The sequence below is a fragment of the Rissa tridactyla genome, chromosome W, assembly GCF_028500815.1.
Source record: "Rissa tridactyla isolate bRisTri1 chromosome W, bRisTri1.patW.cur.20221130, whole genome shotgun sequence".
NCBI classification, from domain to species: domain Eukaryota; kingdom Metazoa; phylum Chordata; class Aves; order Charadriiformes; family Laridae; genus Rissa; species Rissa tridactyla.
In genome coordinates this window covers 3,182,277-3,205,663 of record NC_071496.1, presented here as the reverse complement: position 1 = coordinate 3,205,663, position 23,387 = coordinate 3,182,277, and the positions used below count along the sequence as shown (strand labels likewise).

At 42.7% G+C, this 23,387-nt stretch overlaps 1 protein-coding gene across 1 annotated transcript; it reads right to left on the bottom strand.

Annotated features, from left to right (window-relative positions):
• Nucleotides 1-244: 244 nt before the first annotated feature.
• LOC128902111 (3-ketoacyl-CoA thiolase, mitochondrial-like) lies at nt 245-18,903 on the bottom strand. The gene is made up of 10 exons (XM_054184501.1): nt 18,749-18,903; nt 13,748-13,914; nt 11,609-11,737; nt 9,746-9,862; nt 8,177-8,324; nt 6,026-6,201; nt 4,928-5,057; nt 2,636-2,706; nt 1,847-2,001; nt 245-908 (listed from the first exon to the last, which is right to left on the bottom strand). Exons 1-10 carry the CDS (start codon nt 18,762-18,764, stop codon nt 824-826), a joined length of 1,194 nt encoding a protein of 397 aa, XP_054040476.1. The 5' UTR covers nt 18,765-18,903; the 3' UTR covers nt 245-823.
• Nucleotides 18,904-23,387: the final 4,484 nt, after the last annotated feature.

Genomic DNA, 23,387 nt, shown 5'->3' with positions numbered 1-23,387 from the left:
AGAAATGAGTTGCTGTATGCATGCAGTTACCGTGCAGCAACACGGTTAGATGCAACTCCCACCCTTCTTGGAGGGCTGGCAGATTTGCTAGAGTTCTCTAGAAACTACCTCGTAAACACCAGTTATTCCTCAGCCAGGAAAAACAGTCTCTCCAAAACCCAACGCTGACTTACCAAAACTAACAATTCTCAGTGGGATTTACTTTTAAAACAAACAAACAAACAAACAAACAAACACCAAGCCCTTTTTTTTTTTTTCTGTTATATTTATTGTTCTTTAGGAGGCACAACGGAAATTTCAGCTTTCGCTCATTTTCTTTTCCCTTGCAAAACAGCAGGGTACAGGTCATAGCCCTCAATCCACAATCAGTATATACTTCAGAAGGTCGCCAATTAAATTTTCACATCTCCTGATGATAAAAGAGGCACACGTGCCAGAGAGCAGCAGTAGCTGAAATAAGAACAGTTTAAGCCATACTTGCTTAAAAAGCTGCTCTGACTGCTATTTTAAGGCAGGTTTGGTGAAAGTTTGACAGGCAATTTCCTCAGGAAATGAAAAGAATTTTGCCTACAGAAATACATTAACTTTGATTGAAAAGAGGCTTTTAGAAAACACTTCATCAGTGTGAAATTAAATCGCTGTTACACTTCCTTTAGTTAGAAAGACATTAATCTTTTTGTTCAGAATTCAGGCTTCTCAGCTATTCCTTTACCTTGCAGGAACGGCACAAAAGGAAGGCAGGTAGTGATGCTTTATTGTCACGAAAGGCAGAAGTTTCTCAGGGAAGCAGTAATTCAGGGAACACTGCAGTCTCCAGAATCTCTCAGGCTGCGTTCTCGATGATAACAGCAATACCTTGTCCACCGCCAATGCAAGCTGACCCAACCGCATATTTCCCACCACGACGCCTGTACGGAAAAAGGAACGGTGAAAGTTATTTACATTGATGAAACCGTAGTAGCTGTCGTCCTGATTTTATGAAAGGAAATTAGCTATCAGCTAGGTACTACAAAAACTGACATTTTAGACTGTGTATGTTCTTCTTTTTCTAGAAAAAATATCACGAAGCCTCAATTGATGTTGAAATATTTCTCTAGAAAAACCAGGAGTTGCAGGGTCTGAGTCTTTTACCATCTAAAAGATGGTACGTTATATTGTTCTTAGGAATGCAAAATGGCAAGGAATGCCATTACGGGATACTTGTGGTTTCAACACATAATAAAAATGGCTTAAGTAAAATAGAATTTGATTGCCAAGGTAGTTCTTAAAAGCTAAAGTTTTCTACAGCCGCAGTCCAAGAAACAGTTTTCTGCAAGGTGCAAATTAACTGAGGCTTTGTGGCTGAACGCTAATATAGTGTTGCAAGTACAAGCAAAAAGATACAGTGATCTCTGCCCTCGGGGGGGAAAAAAAAGGAAAATTGAGATTAAAACGGTGCTAAGGATCTCAAGCAAACCAAAAGAGTCACAATTCTGAAAATGAACTGAAGGAGAAAGAAGATGACGACGAAGCCTTTTAAATGCACCCCGTTAAGAAGAGCACAGGCTTTTCTCAGAGGCCATTTAAATAAAGGAAACCTTCCTGCTGACTACTGTGGGCCTGGGTGAGATTTAGAGGAAAAAAAAAATAATCCTGTAATGGTAACAAAATGGAATAGGAAGCAAACTGCAGGACCTGGACTACAGCACAAAGGCAACTAATTCGTACAGAAACCAGCACGTGTGGAAAGTTTTAAGCCAGTGAACTGGAAGATTTCAGTCACACAGTATCCACGCTAAAAATCTTTTGCAGGTGTAAATACATCAGAACTATATTCAGCAGCAGCAGCTATCGGCTACATACATACCTTAATTCATGAACCAGATGAGCTGTGATCCGTGACCCTGAAGCACCCAAAGGATGGCCTATAGCGATGGCACCTCCGTTGACATTGGTTTTTTCAGGGTCAAGGCCCAAAACTTTTTCCACAGCTAGATACTGAGGTGCAAATGCCTCATTCACCTAAAACGCCAGAGAAACAATACAACTGTTCACAACTTTCAGCTTCATAAGCTTTCAGCAGCGTGTGTGCACACAAGATTAAATGAGGTGCACTTCCTCTCCGGGTCATTTTGATTAAGAAAAATATTAAACATTGTGTTTATAAAAGCGTTACCTTGGACAAAATACAAATTGTCAGGCCAACCCAATGTAAATTCAAATCCTTCTGGCACATGTGATACAAAATAAGTACGTAGTATATTCTATCTTTAAAAAGGCATGGTATATTCTGATTTACTGTGTTCACGAAGAGCGTGTTTCTCTGACTAAAAAAGGCCTTGTTCACAAATGGAGAAGCGTGACTAACTTAAAACAGTAACAGTCCAGCCAACGGAGTAAAACCTCATGTCACATGAGGCTATTTTTTGTTCCATGGAATGCTATCACGCCATTTGCAATTTCCACGTGCCTGAGATTTTTGTAATGACTGTGCACCTGTGTGGTGGAAACTAGATGGTCAGGCCGGCCAGCTAAAGTAGGTGGGCTCCAGGCATGCAGAAACACCCACCTTGTGATGATGGGCTACACGTACGAGTAGCATGTTTCTGCTAAAAAGATCCGGGGTAACCCCACTGTTCATGTTAAAACTCCTTACCTCTACCAAATCCATGTCCTTCAGGGTCAATCCTGCTTTCTTCAGAACCTCGGTAATTGCAGGTACAGGGCCTAAGTGTAAATTGTATACACAGTTAGTTAAATAAAAAAAAAAATACGAAGGCTTATAAACACGTTATACAAAGGAGAGCTTCATAAAGCCTCATCAGATCCCCTCCCATGAGCCCCTGGGCAGCCAATAAATTCTGGATATGCCACTCACCTGCTTTATTAGCTGGTGAGAGAACTCCCTAAAACTCACAACTATTTGGCAGCCTCCTCAACACGCCGCCAGGGAAAGCTAGGAGCGTCACTACTGCTGCACAGCTATGTTGGTAAACACACGCATAGCTTGCAAGTCCAGAGAACTGAAAGTCCCCAGCCAAAGAAAAGAACTTTGCGACAGTTTTGAGGCGCTCTCCTTCCCAGTGCTCTTGGTTCGGCTTATTCTTTCCTCGCAATTTGCAGCCTCCAGGTATATAAAAAAGAAAAAGGCAGGCTGTTCTAGAGTTTGCTGGTCATGGGTTTAGTTACGGGTATCATTGTTTTGGTGTTCTTAATGCAATTTCTCTGAAAATCTCCTAGTCAAAAAAACTAATAATAAAACGTTCCCTGTGACCCAGGTCTCAGCCAACTGAAGACAGTAAGATTATTTTTTTTGAGAATATTACAGACTTTGGCAATAAAACTGTTCTCTGGAAGAAAGCTGACCTCTACGATGTAGTATAATCCGCTAGGGGAGATTAATCTCAAAGCACAGCTACCTCAAAAAGAAGACACTCAAAGAGAATTTGAAAGGGATAATCAGATATGAGCTTGTAGGACAAAGATATCAAGACGTTAGATGGTAGCTGATCATCAGACAAAAAAACCCCAGTCCTAAAACGTTAACAATCCTAAATGCTACCTCACTACCAAAAAAAGGTGTTGAAAACTCAAAGCTCGAAGAATAAAAAACATAAAAATAAGTAAATGATTGAAGAGACAGAAAAATTAAAAGAAGAAAGGGCTCAGTTCAAAGCTCAGTGGATTATTAGAAAGCCTCAGTCAGCTTAATACTAGATTCTAAATGCATCTCATTACGGAGAGGTTTTAGTATGCTTGTTACGCGTGAGAGTAATGGGAGGGTCTCATGTGGACAATACAAAGACCATTAATGACAGCCAAGTAGACTTTTCCCCCCTCTTTTCTCTCTCTTTTTTTTTTTTTTTTTTTTTTAAATAATGAATTCTCGCCCTAGACATTGTGAAGCAGGACTCCCTATCACTACCAGAATGCGAAAGGGCAGTTGCTCCGTCTGAGCTCCTCTTCTCAGATCTGTTGCTGTCATGTCGATGAATCTCATCTGGTCCTTTTGACTTGCTGGGGACAAGCTGCGGCGTTAAGGAGTTACGATACTAACTGTTTCCCCATATAATTTATGAAGTTTTTAAACAAGCTAAAAGAGTTGCCTGACCTAGAAAGAATGGGCTAGTTTAGAAAGCACAATGACAGCATGAAGTCTAGCGAAAGAAACCCTCCCTCTACATTTGCTTTGAAGGTTGTGCTAGTCAGATAGTCTGATCAAGAAAACAAATCTGACAATGCTTCATTTGCATTTCTACTGACACATGGAACCAGTCCACAATGACCCCTCCGAGCAGAATGGCAGAAAGGAAAAGCGATGCTGGGACACAATGCTGTCTACAAACTAAACAGAAGGGAAAAATCCTGGGGTGTCTGCATTGGCTTTGAGGGTTTGTTTGCGTTAACAGCTACTTGATTAGGAAGCAGAAATTATGGGTCTAAAAAAAGAGAAGTAGTTGGTTTGCCAAAATAATACCTGGACAGATGTGTATCCTGGAATCCAATCTTAGCTTGAGCAACTGAGTAACTGCTGAGAGGTGTACACCTAGGCAATGCTCTTTCAGGAAAAGCTTACTAAAGGGAATTTCAGGAGAAGAGTGTTTCTAAAAAGATTGAGAGAGTGCCTATTTTCTTGCGTTACTAACACAGAGAGTAAAAAAGGGGGAAAAAAAGGTGCCTGTGGGACGATAGTTCAGTGCTAATTCCACACATCAGGCCCTGGACGTATGTTTTCAGTCAAACTGGGGAAGAAGGCAGTCCCTCTGCGTAAGAGGGATGGACTGATGCAGCGGAATGAACAGTCTCTCTGTAGTAAGCCACGCAAACGTCTTGAGAGCTACCCAACTCAACACACTGCAACCTCCCTTTCTTTCCTTTATAATGCTCAACACAAGAATATTATAATGCTGCTTCATGCTATGAAATAATGTCCTTAATTGCAACTTACCAATGCCCATTATGGAAGGGTCACAGCCAGATGAGTGATAGGCTACTATTCTTGCCAGAGGAGTAAGATTGTGCTTTTTAAGCGCTGATTCACTGGCGATGATGACTGCACCAGCTCCGTCACACACCCCCTTGCAGTAAGAGAGAGAAGCATTCTTAGTGGAGAAAATAAAACAAACAAACCCCCCCCCCCCCTTGAAACTAAATATGCCCCTCAAAAAAAGCTTGATCCAAGACACTACTATTAACGTTTAACAGACAATTGCATTGGCGTTTATTCAAAACAACAAACCACAATCTTTCGCTATTATGTGGACTATTAAAGAAAGTTAAATATAGATGTTTAATTAATTTCAATGTTTTAGAAAAGCAAAATACATTTTTGCCACTTAAAGTCTCCCTTACCCTGGAAATATCATTCTGTAGACTCACAAGGACACTATTAATATTGGATAACGTATGCACTATTAATTATAAAAGATACTTTACAGACACCCATACTTACTGTGGCTATGATCTATTTTAGGCAGGAATTCAGATTATATGATCACAGTGACCCTTCTGGCTCAAAGAACATTAATCAATTGATTAGGATAATGACTGTAAGAGGAACAGTCTGCAATGACATGCTGCAAAGCACCCAGTCTGCCCTGGGTAAGAGCGCAATGTGGTTTGGACAACAGACGATACGAATTGCGGCACAAAGATGAGCAGCAGCAGCATGGCCCGTATTATAACGCATGATTTGTAAAGCAAATCTTCAGTAATTATTGAAAGTAGAATGGCTAATTCTACATAGCTGCTGCAGGTATCAAGTGCATAACTCAAGACTGAGGAGGACGTGTCAATGCCTCAGTAAAAGAACAGTGACAATCCCCAGAAGCAAATTTTAGGACAGAGGAGCTGACTGAAGGAGCCCCTGCCATCTTGGGGCTGGAACGGTCAACCAGGGCTGTTCAACTGCAGAATTAGAAATCGCTTTCATCAGGAGACACCGCTGACAGCCATCAGTGGCCAAGCTGGACATAAATACAGTGACAATAAATTTGGAGAACCTTAGAGGTGACACTTTCACGACACAAGGCTTTGACGTACTCACTGAAGCATTCCCAGCAGTCACTGTTCCATCCTTTTTAAAGATAGACGGGAGCTTCGCCAGTTGTTCCAGAGTGGTCTGGGGTTTTGGGTGCTCGTCCTTTTGCATACTTTCTTTCCCCTTTTTTGTTTTCACTTCAATTGGTGCCATCTCAGCATTAAAGTAACCAGCATCATGAGCTGCAACCACAAAAAGGAAAATAAAATGACTCGGATAAAAATATCGAGCTGATTGCACAGCATGACCAATAATCCTATTTTCATGTGCACACAACTTTTGCTCTATTTTAACCAAGAGTTCAGGGACAGTACTGTTTATGCTTTATTTTGCTTAAATAGGCTGGCTGGTGTTTTATTGTTTGTTCGGTTTTTTTTAGAAACTGGGCAAAAACTCTACAAATAGATTCTCAAACTTCTCCAAAGAAAGTCTCAAATATTGAAGTGTTATTTCAGCTATAAATAATTGAACTCATATTTTATTTTTTTTTTAACCACTAGATTTATTTTTGGTATACATGTCCCTGTATTTTTGCTTTAGTCTACAGGTCTGCCACTTATCAGAGGGCCAAGAAGCTGCAAATCTCGCTCAGAGGAACGTGGAAAAAAATCCTGAGCCACGTGTTCCCTGTCGATAATCAGCATAAGCTATTGGATAAAATCTAAATTCCTGTCCAAGCTGCTCCTCCACAGGATCTCCCAGTCAAGTCATGATTTTAGAATGGGATTCAGCTGCCTAAGCAACCTGAGACAATTCAAGACACTGTAGATATCATCTAAGATGCCCATAAGAGCATCTGGCCACATCACCTAAGGTGACATTAGACACCAATATTCAGGCAACTAAACACTGCCTTTTGTGTCCACAACGCTGATGTGAACACACAGATTTAAAACCAAACCAACTCCTATCTCCCAAAACTGTACCAAGATTCCCAGCCACTTCACGTCATTCCACAAATGCAACTCTAAGGGATTTAAAACTAAGAAACTGAAATTGCCATATCTGACGGTTTTTAGCTACCTCTGAACTTTCTCAATAAATTCTACAAAATCTTCCTTCCTGCCTGATTAGCCACAGGACTCTTTAGCGTAGAATAAGATGAACTGGTTATAACAAGCAGAAATAAAATCAGCAAGGCAAAATCCTAGAAAACAAGAAAGAAGCAAAAGCCTCTTCAGGGGCATGGTTTCTAGCAAAGCCTCCAGGAACGGCAGGAGTTAGTTAACTACGATCAGCAGGGCAGGTAACACAGGACTACGAAAAGTTACAAAAAGCATTGCTATACCCATTGTAAAAAATAGAAAATCTTCCTTCAACAGTAGCAGCTGTTAAAAAGCACCATCATTAGAACGTTAAAGTATGCTTAGATCTTGCCTTTGTATGTTCAGCTTTGGGTTGCAACATATGGTGAAGTCCCAGGGTGATCATTATATGTTCTACTGTTTACACCAGCAACTCACAGTAATCCGTTACCTCTGAATTATGGCTTTGGCCATGTAAACCACCCAGAGAACAGTTGGAACAACTATCCCCTCTTCAGATTCCATCTGCCCTAACTGTTCAAAGGTTGTAGAACAGCATATGATTTGCAAAGGAAAGAAAAAGGATTTAGATCAATTATAGCATGGGCTGGCATGCCAGAAGGATGCGGGTCGCTGTGGGAGAGGACTGTTCTGGCAGTGAAGTGGAAAGAAAGGAAAGGAGTCATGTCCCATGCCTGGGACAATGCTGCTCTGCTGCGGGGAAGAGAAGGACAAAGCATCCCAGCAAAGGGGCACCAATCAGCCACATTCACGAACACGAATCCTGTTCAGGCGGGAGGTGACATGTGACAGGCCAACGGCATTTGCTGCCTGGACAGCTGTTGAGTGTCCGCTAGGAAGACGCAGCAAGCCAGTGGACACCGACTTGCTACTTGCCCTGCTGATAGGCACAACACCTGACTCAGTATATTCAAAGTCAACCCCCCAAGGAGTGGGCTGCTTGCATCACAAGGCAAAAAAAACACGAATTACAGTATCTGCAAATCAAAAGACAAATTACACCAAGACCCACCAGCTACACAAAACTTAAAAATACTTTGAATCACTGTTAAAAACTGACTAGACTTGAAACCAGTATCATACAAACACTTCCATTCCTAAATTTACTAACCAGCTTTGCATCTCTGTTGCGTTTTGAATGCGTATCGGTCACAGTCCTCTCGCGTGATGTTGTACTTTGCAGCAAGATTTTCAGCTGTAATCGCCATCGGTATTTTAACATGCGTGTCTGTTAGGGCTGCCCACAACGTGTCTTCCAACTGCATGGAACATTACGAAAAGAAAATTATAAAGCACAGAGATATTAACATTTATTATTGACAGTTTCTAATTATTCAGCAGTCTCTTGGAAACTAATGTCTCTTTGTAAAATTAAGTCAGGTTACCTACAGATATTTTATTTAATTTAGAACAAAGCAGTATGCAAGTTCTTGTGTGTTATTTCAGTTAATCTACATTGTGCTCTAGCGTGGTTCTTTCCACTCATATGTGCCCCTGAGAGATTTGGGAAAAGCCTATGATTCTTAGCTTTCCAGCATATTTCACTGCATGAATTATTTATTAGAGACTTATGAGAAAACACACCTGTCTTCCTCGTTACTAAGAAGGAAAGGTGAGGAACAGCCAAAAGGCGCAGCAGCCTATTGATTCTTTGGCTCTTTATCTACTGTGAGGTAAAATCACCTTACTTGAGTCAAAGGTTTCTGTGGTTAAAACATCTCAGGTGAGAAAATACCCACGTCTGACTTCAGTTAGTTAACCTGATAAAGCCAAGCCCAGTCAGTTCAGATGGGGTTTGTCATCTCTCTGTTACCAGTAAAGTTCGGCAAGATAAATCACTCATTCACCCGCGACCGTATAATTCAATTATCTTCATGATAAGAACTCAGCGGCACCTATGGAGACTCATTGTTATCAGCCACCTTGTGAAGGTGTTCTCTGTAGGAACTGAGGCTTGGCCACAGTGCCACACAAGAGTCACAGAAGAGTCAGGCACGCTTCGTATTCGCCGTCATCATCGTGGAAAAACAGCACAGAAAAAACCCCAAAGGGCTGAAACACTGAAATATCCCAATTTAGCATTTTGATGTCGGTTATGACCCACTGAGTAAATGGTAATTATCACAGCAGAGCTGGGTCCTGCTGCAAAATTCCCCACGGTATTCACTAAGGATTTATCTTCAGAAGAAAATGCAAAAATAATTAATCTGTCAATGGATTTAACTTCAAGTTCCCACTTTTAAATTTGACAGATGCTTACAACTTGGAAGTATACATGTTCTTTACCAGTCTCTCTACCCATTGCTACTCTTACTATCTTCACCTAAACTTTGCAGGCCTCTATTTCACAGGCTCTGACAAATTTTTATATTCTATACAGTGTTTCGATGGGATGTACCAAGTGAACTAATTTTGTGTCTAAGAGTTTATTGATATGTTTAACGTGGAACAGGAATTCAAATGTGGTTTTGGAAAAGCTACAAAACTGGCATGCTTAACAAAACTGCCTGAGCCTACTGTTTTGATAATGTGTGAGTACTGGCTTTGAACAACTAAATCGGGATCTAATCTCCAATAATTCCACTTGCAAGGATATAGTGACTGTGGGCCCAATACTTTATGTTGCTCTGTAAAAATGACTTTATTCAGAGAAAAAAAAGAAGTAAAAAAAGTACTATACCTTGAGTTCTGCTCCTAATCTGGTTCCAAATCGAATGTTTCGAACTGCATACGGAGCCTGGCTCATATTTTCAGCTCCACCACACAGAACAACTTCCGACTCATTCAGGCAAATTTCCTGTTAACAGAAAAACAAAACAGACCTAGGATTTAGTCTGCTGTTTTTGTAAGAGAGTAACAACTGTTTTAGAAAAAGACCTCGTCACCTACAAAGCCACACACAGAGAATGAATTCAGGCTTAGCCATGTGTATTATTTAAGAAGGGTTTACTCTTTTATTAAGATTGGGGTCTGTCTCTTTCATTACGTGTTCCTTCTTCCTCCTTTCAGCCAGGAACGATGGTATCAATGAGGGAGGAAGGGAATATGAGTGCACACATATGACGGGACTGATGAACAAAGCCATCAAACATCTGCATGCTTGTGTGGTTAGGTTCACAGATGGCTGAGTGCTTTTTTTTTTTTGAGCTCCCATTCTTCTCAAAAGGAACACAAATTAAACCTCAAAGCCTTGTGATTCTAAAAAAAAAAAATGGGAGGTCATTTTAGAAAACATTAGCCCAGGTAAGCTGCGAAAAGAAATCACCAGAATGCACTAATTCATCATTGACAAAGTGCACAGAACTTAAAAGCCCTAATTACTAAACGCACCATCAGACCACTCAAAAATTCTTCCTTAAAACGATTCACTCAGTTGGACAGTTAAGCTTATTTGTGTACTGGAATGGAAGCAGATAAAATTATCTTCATATGCATTTGAGACGACTAGTTAATAATTAGTACAACTGATTTATAGTAACACGTGCTGAGATGCTTCCTATAGTTACCAAAAAACTTTGTGCACATTTAAGCAGCTCAGAATAGAAGCTGCAGCTTTGCTGTGTGCCAGAGAAATACAGAAACATCAGCTGCATTGATGAAATGCCACCTTTGGAAGAGACCTCCCAACCACACTTTCAATATAACGGTCAAATTCCCCAACAGATTTTTGCAGTGTAAACTAATGTATGTATGGGCTTTGAAGAAAGCACTAGAAAAAACAGCCAGATGGATATTATTGTAAATGTGTAACCTTAACTCTACATTGTCTTCCACAATTTTTTCCTTTAGAGGATCAGATCTAAAATAATTGGCCAGCCAACGGGAACTTTTTTAAAAAAACACCTATGTGTGTTTGCTCAATTTGCTCAAATATTGCTCAAATATTCATAACATACCCTTTCATTTTGTAAAGTCTAGACCACTGCTAGTCATAGACCACTGCTAGTCATAGACCACTGCTAGTCATAGACCACTGGTCTGTATGAACAAATGAAACAAAAATCACTGTACCAACTTACTCAGCGGTTTTGGCCAACTGCTCAAAAGCAGTTGATTTTCTTCTATTTTAGAAGAAGTGACGCTATAGATTAGCTAACCCATGAGAGGGTTTGGATCTTTGAACAAAAAGACACTTAAAAATCACAGGTTGCTGCTCACATAGCTAGGCGAGAATATAAACAATGAGCAAAAGATGAAAGCTTCCTGCTGTGGGTCTGACGCCCAGTAATTCCAATTCGTGCAAACAGGATCACAGAATGCAACTATTGCACAGCTGAGCTCTGTTTCACTTGTTGCATTCCTTACATTAAACTCAAAATAGCTAGAATGATGATTTTTAAAACCAACCACAAAATATGGCACTGTGGAGGCTGAATTCTTGCACAAAAGCATGCAGGACAATAGAAGTCTCTACCAGTGGTAGCTAAAAATCCACGATAAGACTCATCCCAAACACAAAGTACACGTTTCTACACACGTTTCTTCTCTCACGCTAACAGTCTGATAAAGGTTACAACTAATACAGAAAAACAGAACTTTGTACCTGACATCCACTGGCAATGGACTGGAAACCAGAGCCGCAAAGTCTGTTGACAGTGAGGGCTGGAACTGGGACAGGAACTCCCACACGTAAACCAACATGTCTTGCAATATAAATGGCATCCGCGGCGCTCTGCGGACGGAACAAATAGGAGGTTTTGTTACACTCTAATTTCTTTGGAAAGTAAAAGTCTTGATGAAAACTCAGAATGGTGTAATTGTAGCACTGATAGAAGACAGCGTATGTTCAACAGAAATCCTGCTAGCCATAAGAAGCACTTTGATTCACTTCGAAAGGACACCATCCTATATGATCAAAACGGGCTAAGGTCTTAATATCCATTTTAAAGAAACTCTGTGTCGTAAAGGCTAGGCAACAGGCCAAAAATAGGACTACAGATGTTAAGACTGAAGTCAACAACTTAATAGTCTTATGTTTTCCCTTATCCTTTACTTTCAGAACACCACACACACAATGGACTGAGATAAGACCAAATCCCGCCTGGCAAGCAGCAATTATTTCAAGGTTAAATAAAGTTGCTCAGACTAACAGGGAAAGACCTCCCCCAGAAAACAGACTGTGGGAAATGTGGAGATGCCACTGCTGCTTCATAACCACTTTGCGAAATTTCCTAACTGTGCTGTTCTAATTGGACACCGGCCCGTTCTAACAATGAAATCTCGTTTCTCCAAAGCTTTGCAAAGATGGTTCTCTATCATTTCTATATGAGAAGCAAAGTACCGCACACAGAGCAGTTTGCTTCAGAACCCACCACTTTAATACACCAGGCTCCAACATGAGATGAAAGAAAACTGATTCGGCTTCTGCACTTCAACTACTGAGTCAGCAGATGATGGCGAGCACAGAACAAAAAATTATAACAGCACTGCTAGAGGTTTGTAATGGATCTTTTCCAAACAGAGAGAACACTTATGCTCTTGGGGATCATGCCCTAAGCTAGCACGTATTATAAAGAGAAAGTTCTGGGCACAATCCTACTTTCCAATACAAGTACAGAAAAAAAAAAATTTAATCAAGCCACCTCTCCTGAAGAAGGGGAGTTTAAAATGGTCATACATTCATAGTTATTTAAACTTCATCATACAATACTTGAAAGGAATCTAGGACTAAAAAAAGAAAATCTATCAGGATGGGGAATTATGAGGCAAAGGAAAAGAAATATTTCAACGTGAAAATACTTTTTTTTATTTATTAGGAGAATGCTATTTTTTATGTGACAGCATTACAAGAGATTTGGATGCTACAGTATTTTTTCTCTAGGCCACAAACAGTTCTTACAAAACCTAAAAAGTTGAATACAAGAAGCTGAGATGGTAGCTGTAGGAAACAGAAGAATCAAAAGCTGCTCTTTTGGCTGAAAATCCTTAAGAAGGATTACTGCACGTTTGTTCGCTTATTGTGAAAATTGCCAGGTATTTGTTTCTTCTGCATCCTTGAAATGCTCACTGCAAAATAAGACTGCCAACCCTTAATAACAGTGAAGTCAGAATACAAAACTAAACCAGAAACACTCTTTACTGTCTTGCCTAAAACAAAGACCTTAACCTAGATGTGGATAACTGCAGTTTTGCAATGGTGGTGCCCTAAATACAACCGCATCTACATCATAACATCTTTGGAAAAGATGTGATCGTCCAAATATCTCTGTCAATCAGGGCATGTATCCTTCCAGCTCAAAGTAAACTCATATTCACTCGAAAAAAACTCAAGGGAAATGGATTCAAATCAGTTACAGTCTCCAGAAAGAAAAGGTTTTATTCAATCCAGTGAAAGCTCACTGACCATTGAGCTACACAGCTCAAGCCATTAAAATAGGAAAAACGTACCAGGGACTATCAACTAACCATTTAATGAACCCACTTTTTTTAGATCAGGTAGTGTAAACTACCTTTGGTACTGAGCAAAGCAAGCTCAGGCCTGCTCCCAACAGCATCACAAATCATGCAGGGTATGTCCCTTAAACATGAACACGAAACACTACACGATAAACGCTACCTACCCGTTCCATCTCCACCCCTTTGGTTTATTCTTGGTTGCAGAGCAGAGGTAACTATCTATAGGACCACACCAAAGGAGACGACTGAAATAATCACCGACCAGCAAATTTTCCATGCAACCAACCTGCATGACACTGCCAACGACGACGCTGTCAATCATCTCAGGAGAGACCTTGCCAGCAGCCAGCGCGGCTCGAGCAGCATGTTCTGTCAGATCGGTGGCTGAGATGTCCTTCAGCAAACCTCCATAGGTCCCGAAAGGAGTTCTCTTCGCTGCAACGATGAATACACCTGCAAAAGAAGCAAGAGTAATCCAGATAGGAAGAGTCTAACAAACAGAAAACCACCAAGTCAGCCTCAACTGGACCACATCCTAAATTCACAAATAAATATACACATGTGAAGCCATGCCATTCAAGACAAATAAGGATATAGCAATACTTTAGACTGGGAAGGTATGCAGAATGAATGGATAGAAAGAAAAACTGGGAAGATTCCAAAAATACCTCTTTTCCACAAAGAGGTTTGAAAAAAACCCAGGCAGTTTGGATACCAGGCAGAGAAAGGAGGCCGTCACACCACATCGGACATCAGTGCTAGTGCACTAAAAGCATGAAAGTAACACCCATGAAATCCCACAGTGGACATCCGTGAAATAATCAGACGAGGAACAGTTCTTCTAAGAAACAAAGAGGCCATTCCCTCATCCTGGAAAAATCAGCAGGTTTTGGCTTATACTCCGAAAGTTTTCAATAAGAATAAAAAAACCCCAAACAATAAAGCAAAACAAAAACCTGTTTTATATGCATTTTAACTTTGATTCCTTTAACTTAGGAGGAAAAATATTCCCTAATCAAAACCTTCATGCTATTTCCAGAATGACATAGGTCATCTAAACTGGATTAGCATCAGCCTTCCAGTTTCGCAGAAGAAAATCCAGTTTTCAACGGCCAGGAGAGCGTGTGCAAGCACGTGTGTACAAATGCATTGGCCAGAAGTAGCTTATATGAATTTCAGCTTGGGAGAAGCGACCTCTGGACCAAATCGAACATCTACTGCCTGCCGGGCACAGCGGCTCTCTGCTTCTGCGGGTAGAAACGCGCGGGAAGCAGCCCGTGAACTTTCCCCCAGTTGAAGAACAGAGCTGACACCCCCTTCCCTCCAGCGTGTCACAGCTATTTTAAGTAACGCTAGAAGGACAGATACAGATATAAGAATGGAGGCAAATGAAAATGCCTGTTGATGAAGCTGCTCGTGAAGGCTGCTTTCAGGCCCTCTGTTAGGGACCGGGTGATCCACGCTCTTTGGCTGGTTTGTCGGCAGGAGGGTGCTCCTCCGTCTCCCATGTGTTTGGATCCCAGCCTACGTGATTTCCAGAAAAGGACGTTCCAAACCAGCGAAGGTCAAGCCTGCGCCACTGACAAGGACCTGAACGCTTGGGATTTGAAACAGGCAACGAATATACTCAGAAGATGGGAAATACCCTGAAGTAGACTAAGCAAGAATTGGAGCTTAAGGATAGGGATAAATGATAAAACCAACGTGGTTTTCAAAGCCATGAAGACGCAAAAACAGAGTAACACCCTCACATCCTGACACTGCCCACCGGCTTCTTTCTGGGGAACCCAGAAGACCTTAAAAAGCAGTCTTTGCTAAGGACACCACTGCTGCTCCCTTAAAACACAGCGCTGACACAGTAAATATTCAAAAACTGTGAGAAGCAGAACTTATTTCCTCCAAGGGATAAATAGCTGCTAACTATTCTACATCCAAAAAGCCCACTCTTCAGGTTTTCAGGTGCAGAAGGAACACCACAATCAGTAAAACCATGAATTTTTAAGGCTTCTGTATATTCAGAGGTCTGAAAAGTGCCAAAGCTGACGCAGTGGGGAAGGTCCTGGACCCAGACTGGGAACTGACCCCTTGAAACCACGCAGTGTGTGCTATACCCACCATCAGTTTTCACTCTTCGTTTAATCATCATTCAATTGATACCAGCAAGTAATTCAATTTACTTGACCGATTTTTTTTTTTTTTTTACTTTGGTTGTACATATTTTTTCAAAAAAAGCCGAAAACTACTAACAGACACAAGGTGTGAACCCCTACAAGGTTTTTTTAACAAAGGTGAGGATGCTTTAGCTGATTTATGTTTATGGAAAACAGGTGTGTTCAATACAGTCGCTGCAGAATTAGTCCCTGACCTCTCTAAGTATTCAGGTGACAGGTTTAAATTTAGACCAGTAGTTTTAACTATCCAAAATGTATTATATTAACAATAATTTATTGGATGTTAAGGTTGAGCCTTCATTAAATCTTAACTCCACTTGTAAAGAAAAAGACCCTTAGCTCTTTTAAGGATTATCTCATGTTCCTAAGCTTATCTTCCCTGCAGCAAAGCAGGCCTTGACGCTCATCTTGCCACCACTTGCCCACCTGTCCCTCTGTCCCTTCCAAAATTGTGCCAGCAATAGCCGATTACAAGGCTTTGCTGTGGAGCAGCTCAGGGGCCCGATGAAGGTAAAAGACCTTGTTCCCCTCCCCATTGGCCAGGCTGTTGGTTATCCGCATTATTTGCTGAATCACATACACCCTGTTGCCTTACAAACAGTCTGGGGGCGAGGATGGAACTTTGCCCTTAAACCTTCCTTTCACAATAATAACGACATCTCTCTCTTTCACCAAGGCTGCTGGCTGCTGCCGCTTCTTCACCACAGCACCGCAGGGCCAAAGCATAAATCAGAGCAGATCACACTAACTAAAACTGACGACTAACACAGAGTCGCCTGAAAATGAGGGGCTAATTTTTATTCGGATCAGTTCTGCGCCTGTGTTCACCTTCTGGCTGCTCAATAAAACAGTAATTTCAGACTAAAAGAGAAGGCTGGACTGAAAAAGCAAGGGAAGAAGCAGCACCACAACCTGTGTTTAAATTATGCTGAATTAAGCTGACCACAGAGCTGTTCTCCTAAGGGTATGTTACTCCAGAGCCTGCCTAATTTTGTGTGATTGGAGAGATGTCTACAAATGCTGGTCCCTCCACAAAACTTCAGGAGGGCAACAAGGGGTGGCTGAAGTCCTGAGAAAGGGCTCTACAGCCTTTGACAGCTCTTCCTAAGTCTCCATTAATTAGCACTGACCTACACGACCATGGCGAGACTTCCAGAGTCTCTGCAATTTTCCAAGGTGATAAACATTGTGTGAGAGCAGAACACTGAATGCATATCACAGAATGGCAGGGGTTGGAAGGGACCTCTGGAGATCATCTCGTCCAACCCCCTGCCAGAGCAGGGTCACCCAGAGCAGGCTGGACGGGAACGTGTCCAGGCGGGTTTGGAATGTCTCCAGAGAAGGAGACTCCACAGCCTCTCTGGGCAGCCTCTTCCAGGGCTCTGGCAGCCTCAAAGGAAAGAAGTTCCTCCTCATGTTGAGATGGAACTTCCCGTGTTCCAGTTTGTGCCCGTTACCTCTTGTCCTGTCCCCGGGCACCACTGAAAAGAGCCTGACCCCATCCTCCTGACACCCACCCTTTAAGTATTTATAAGAATTCATGAGATCTCCCCTCAGTCAACTTTTTTCCAGACTGAAGAGACCCAAACCCTTCAGCCTTTCTTCATAAGAGAGGTGTTCCATTTGGGGGCTAGAAAGGAAAGGTCACTTATCAAACACTCAATTCAAGACGTTTTTTAATCTGGTTTGTTTTTTTTTTGTAACCACCTGCTGCCAAATGGGGATCTGCTATCACAGGTCTGAAACATTCTCTAACCCTCCAGCATTTCTCAAATGCGCTTGGTATGAAAATATTTCTTCGTCAGATCCTATTTTGAAGGCCTAAAAAACAATCATTAACCTCCAAAAAAATTAAGGAGCAAGAAGAGCACATGGAAAAATATTGTGGCAAGAGATGAGAGAAGATCCTGAAAGAGGCACAGAAAATAAACACCAAACATCAAAAAATATTGTGGCAAGAGATGAGAGGAGATCCTGAAACAGGCACAGAAAATAAACATCAAACAAGTATGGGCAAAGCTGCTCTGTGTTACCCAGCTCAGCAGAGCAACACAGAATTCCTGCAACACTGACTCGACAGGCTTTCAGCCCTGAAACTCCAAAACCGTGACTTACTTACACGTAGGTTATTGTTTAGGTACAGTCTGCCAAGTAGCAAAGGGCTGTCCAATACGTAGAAAGCCCTATCAAAATAAAATTTAACTTTGATTTTAAACAAGACAAGGTATTAAAGGGCATATTTACCTTATGCCCTATTTATCTTATGACCCCCTCAGGGCCAGGGGGGTCCCTGCCCAGGGCAGGGGGTTGGAACAAGATAATCTTTAAGGTCCCTTCCAACCCAAACCAGTCTGTGATTCTATGATTTTTTTAAGAGGCAAAAACTTTAAACCACGTAGAGAATAAAGCAGTCCTGTACACAAAACGCTTTTAGGAACCCTTGGCACCTACAAATAGAGATTATCCTGCACCGCTACCGCTAATGCAGGCAGGGGGTCGATGTGACAAAAGAAACTTTCAGTCACTCACACCTCAAGCGTCACCTCAAGTGTCAGTTCTAGTCACTGCACATAGACTTAGCCAATTATCGGACATGTATCCGCACCCTTTGCCGTACGTTTGCTGGTACCACAACGGGCTTAAGCACTGCAGAACGTCGAACACAGTATATTCGGTATATATTCAAGTAGGGCTCAATACAGACCGACACCGCGTCCCCTTCCCCACCCTCTGCCCCTCAACCCGTCTATCGCAGGGATGGCGACAGGGCGGCGACAGGACAGCGGGGAGGAAACCTCCCCACACCCGCCGGGAGGGACAGGGACGGCTTCAGAAGCTCCACGTTGGATTTCCTGACGGACAACAGGACGGGCCCCTACAGCCGGGCCTGCCCCGGCGAGGCCCACCCCGGGCAGGACCGCCGGGCCGCCGCCGCTCGCCTTCCCCTCAGCCCCGGCCCGCCCTCGGGGAGCCGGCCCGGGCCACGGGCCCCCTCAAGGAGCCATGAACCGCTCTCTCCTTCCCCCTCAGGGAACCATGGACCCACGCTCTCTGTCTCCCCCTCAGGAAGCCGCGGACCCGCTCTCCCTGCCCCCCGCCGTCTGACAGGAGCTCACCCCTCAGGAGCGCCATGGCCGCCGTCTGCCGCCCCCTTCGCCCGCGCCTCACGCGCCGCACGTTCGCCACGCTGGGGGCGGAGAGGGCGGGCAGGCGCGGGCGGCACTTTTAAATTTATTTAAAATTTCATATTTTTTAAATTATTATTATTTCACTTCTACTTGACTCGATTTCTCCTTCCTCAGCCCCGGAAAGGGCGGCGCGGGCTGTGGCGAATCGGCGGCGAAAGAAAAGATGGCGGCGCGGGCCCCGCGGCGTTGCCCTGGCAACGGCGGCCGCGGCGGCGGGAGGCCCGAGGGGCGGCCGGCACCGGCACCGCGACGAGCAGCCGCGGCGGGGACCGGTGGGGAACCGGGGAAGGCACCTGAGACCCGCGGGCGGCGGGCAGGGCGGCCCCCGGAGCCCTGAGGGCGGCTGAGGGAGGGTCCCTTCCCTCCCGGGGCGGTCACCCCTCTGGGCCCTGAGGGCCGCTCCCCTCCTTCCCGGGGGGCAGTGACACCCTGAGGGCCGCTCCCCTCCCTCCTTCCCGGGGCGAAGTCACCCCCTGAGGGCAGGTTCCCTCATTCCTGAGGCGAAGTCACCCCCTGAGGGCAGGTTCTCTCATTCCTGGGGTGAAATCACCTTTCTGAGGGCTGCTCCCCTCCATCCCGGGGCAAAGTCGCCCCCTGAGGGCAGCTCTCCTCACCTCCGGGGCAAAGTCACCCCTCTGAGGGCCGCTGCCCTCATTCCCAGGGCAAAGTCACCCCCTGCGGGCAGGTTCCCCCATTCCTGAGGTGAAGTCACCCCCTGAGGGGAGCTCTCCTCCTTCCCGGGGCAAAGTCACCCCCTGAAGGCAGGTTCCCTCATTCCCAGGGCAAAGTCACCCCCTGAGGGCATGTCCCGTCCTTCCTGGGGCAAAGTCACCCCCCTGAGCACCTCCTCTGGTGTTTTAGTGGAGGTTTGTACCTTGAGCTTCTTCGCAGCTCCCGGCTGGCCCAGCGCTGTTCCTTTTCCGAGCTTTCCAACCTTTCTGGACTTGGATGATCTCCGCCATGTCCCCTCTCCATTGCAACCTCTCAGCTGTGCGGAGGGGATCCACAAAAAACACCTTTCAAAGCTCTGCTGGTTAAAACTGCACGTTGAGGCACGATTTATGCACGTAAAACCTTTAGTGGAACCATTCAGACTGTCCGGCAGAAGATGGACCAGTAATCAGTACAAAATTTTTATTTCATGTACAAATAAAAGTTGCCGTGTGTCTTCACTGATGCCATTTTAAGTTGTATAAATTTTCCAGAAGAAAAACTGGTTTCCTGTGAACAATCCCGTTTTTGATTCAGATCTTTCAACTGCTCTCCCTACATAATTCCAATGATGTCATGAATCTATAGATTCAGCGACGTGCAACTTTGTCTTTAAAAAGAGCAGACGGTTTTACTATATATTTTTTTAGACATATATTATAGTATTTCCCCTCTCTGCCATTGACTTGCCTTATCTCACTTAAGCACATGCAGAGGGGCCGGCGCTGCATCTCCTCCGTTCATGTGCAATGGCCTTCGAGGCCGTAAGACTCCACGCCCAATTGCTTTTTAATAAGCTCACACTATTTAAGCACCTCTGGAATTAAGTTATAACTTTGAAACTTTTCCAAGTCCCAAGTAAAAGCTTGCAGACTGTTCGTGTTTGTAAAGTACGTTGTCGTTTTTCAATAGAAACGTTTCCAATAGACAGAAATATTGAAAGGCGTATTTTTTACATTCCCAGTTTTGACCAAAAGTCACAATTTCTTCAAAAGTGTTTATTTCACAAATTTTTTTTTATCCACAGCTGAATATTACAGTGACTATTACAAGCATTTTTCTATAAACAAAGGTGTAGTTTACAGATTTGTTCAAAATGGAAAAATATTTTATAAGCAGTAGTATTTCATCTACAGTATTCACTCCCGTATATCATTCAACTTCTTCGAGAGCAGCTATACCTTCTGCTTGTTAAGGTAATGAGACTTCGTAACCCCCCCCAAAAAAACCCCAAAGAAATAAACAAAATAAACATTGCACTGTAGTAGCACATTTTTTGATAATTTGTTGGTTTTGGTTTTTTGTTTTTTTTTTTTCTAATTTCAACTTAATTTGAAAGTCTCCGTCCCCTGGCATTTACATTTTGAAATAAATTGTATATTCATCGGGGAATACGTCCTCTGGATTGTTTTACGTAACATCCACATTGTTAGAACCTCTTTCAGGAAAAAATATATCAATTTATGACCGCAATATATATCTGAATTAGTGAAGTGGCAGGAAAAAGGTTCACGGCAGTTCATGCAATTCATTTTAATTACGTCATATTTATATGCAATGGCAAAAGGGTAATTTTTCAGCTACTTAACCGGTCTGAAATGGCCTGAATTACTAAGTGTGAACAGTTTTGTTCATTTACTGTTGAAAATAGAGGAAATGTTGTTTCAAGTGCATCTTTGTCACTTGTATCTTTTGCAGATCACACAAACGGAGGGTCACGCGTTGCAAAGACTTTAGGCGGCGGCGTGATTTCAGTGGTCAAGTTGCAATAAGAGGAAGGGCAACCCCTCCGTATGCTTAAACTCTGCAACGTGCCCGCGTTTTGTTACCCTTTTACCCATAAAATTAAGTCCTTTTAGATAAAGTGGAATAACTTGTATGAGCAAAACACGTTTACGCTGTAGGACTGCAGAAATTCAGGCTTGAGGTCTAACGCTCCACAGCCAACTACTGCAACCGCTTTAGCGGCCAAAAGATGAGCAACCTCAGCTACAAAATGCCAATAAAAGAAAACAAAAAAAAAAAAAAAAAAGGAAAAAAATAAAGCAAGTTTTTCGTGAAAATGAAGCACGTATGTTGCTCTGGATGCTTTTCATAGCTCAGACAGCACATGCCTGGTGGTTTCATAGTGCTGATGGTTTGTGTGATTTGGGTCTTTTTTGGGGGGTGGTTCTTGATATTTTTTTTTAATTTTATTTCTATTGCCAATAGTGCTTTTCTGGGATACATTATACATGCAAAAATCAGTATTTTTTCCTAGGAACTTCGAAGTGCAGACCCCCTCCGAGTGAGATTGTTATAAGCAGACTTCTAAATCCACAGCAACTTTTTAGGACAGAACAATTAAAAAAAAAAAAAAAATAAAAAAAAAATCCCACATTTTAACACCTGTTTCAGAGAAACACTGGTTGAGAAGTCAGTCACCTTAGTAACCGCGAAAGGCACACAGTGGGGAAAATGCTCAACTTAATCATCAATATTTAAAAATAAAGCCAGAGCTGGAACACAGCCAGCTTCCTCAAAGCCGTGCTTCGTGCTAAATTTGCTTTTTAAACAAAGCAGTGCCGATCTGAGGAAAGAAAGGCATGCTTGAAGCCCAGCAAATTTAAGGAAATTAACACTTAAAACTAAATTTTTAAAACTGCTAACAGAAAAGACCACATTTATTGAAGATATTTCATACGGAGTCCTCTTCCAGATGGACGTTAATGGATGAACTACGTTGCAACAGATCAAGACAACCCAGTTCCTGTCTACACGTACCAAGAGTTTTTAGGAAAGTCTCTTCGTTGTACATATAAATTATGATCCTGAAAACGCCACTGAAAGTGAATTATCCCCCTGGAAGAGCACTAAACCACATTTTACAGTTGCGATCAGCAACGAAACGGCTGCGGAAGAGGATTCCGCGACCACCTGTCATTTAGTCTGAACCATAAACGTTGGGAATTGTACTCTGAATAATCTACATCAGAGAGAGGGAGAGTCCTGAAGAGCCGGAGCGGAAACTGCCGGCCTAAGGCGAATTCCGAGAAACAGCGCTATGTTAAAACCGCCTTACAGAAAGGCCCAATTCTGCTTTGAATTTTTTTTTAATTATTATTATTTTATTTATTTTTAAACCGTGATGACTATTGTAGCGCGGAAAATGGGGCTACGATACGATTTAAAAAAAAAAAATAAATTTCAAAACTCAGAGCATGGCAAGAAAAACATTCATTCGCAAACGTGAAAAGAGGTAGGCGCAATAAACAAAAAAATCTCGTAGCTGAGGAAGTGACAGAAGAGCGCGGGCGCGCTGGGCAGGGGCAGCAAAACGGTGGCCTTGTCCTTACCGTACGTGAAGGGGAGATGAAGGCGCTACTGAATATACGCAGTTAGATGCAAAAATGCTCAAGGACTGTAATTAGGAGGTTGCGCCGGTATTATACAAGCGATAAATTTTCGGCGGTAACTAGCTGGGTGATGGTTAGAGGAAAAGAGAACTTCTCCCTAGGGAACGGCCTTTGGTCTGTCCTTCGCTGCGAACAGCCGTAATAAACCACAGGCCATTTGAAACAAGGGATTTTTCACCGGACCTATATACTTCTTCATAGCACTCAATTTTTTTCTTGAAAAATGTGCTTTTGGATAGTAATATACACTATATAGTACATACAGGACTATTACAGTTTGTATATACATAGATTATATACACGATGTTCAGATCAAAACACACTCCTTAGCTAAAAAGGGCGCTGCAGCTTGGCGGGGTTTAGCGGATCTTTAAAAAACTTCCCATTCTGTTTTAATCCTCGGAGCAGACAGGGTGCCCGGTCATAAATTTGCTGTTTTGGGGCAGAAGCATCGCCACTGG

Coding starts and splice junctions, on each gene's coding strand:
- LOC128902111 (XM_054184501.1), bottom strand. Junction 8,325..9,745: donor GATTAGGAGCAGAACTCAAG/GTATAGTACTTT, acceptor TGTTCCATGCAG/TTGGAAGACACGTTGTGGGC. Junction 2,707..4,927: donor CCCTTCCATAATGGGCATTG/GTAAGTTGCAAT, acceptor ATTTACACTTAG/GCCCTGTACCTGCAATTACC.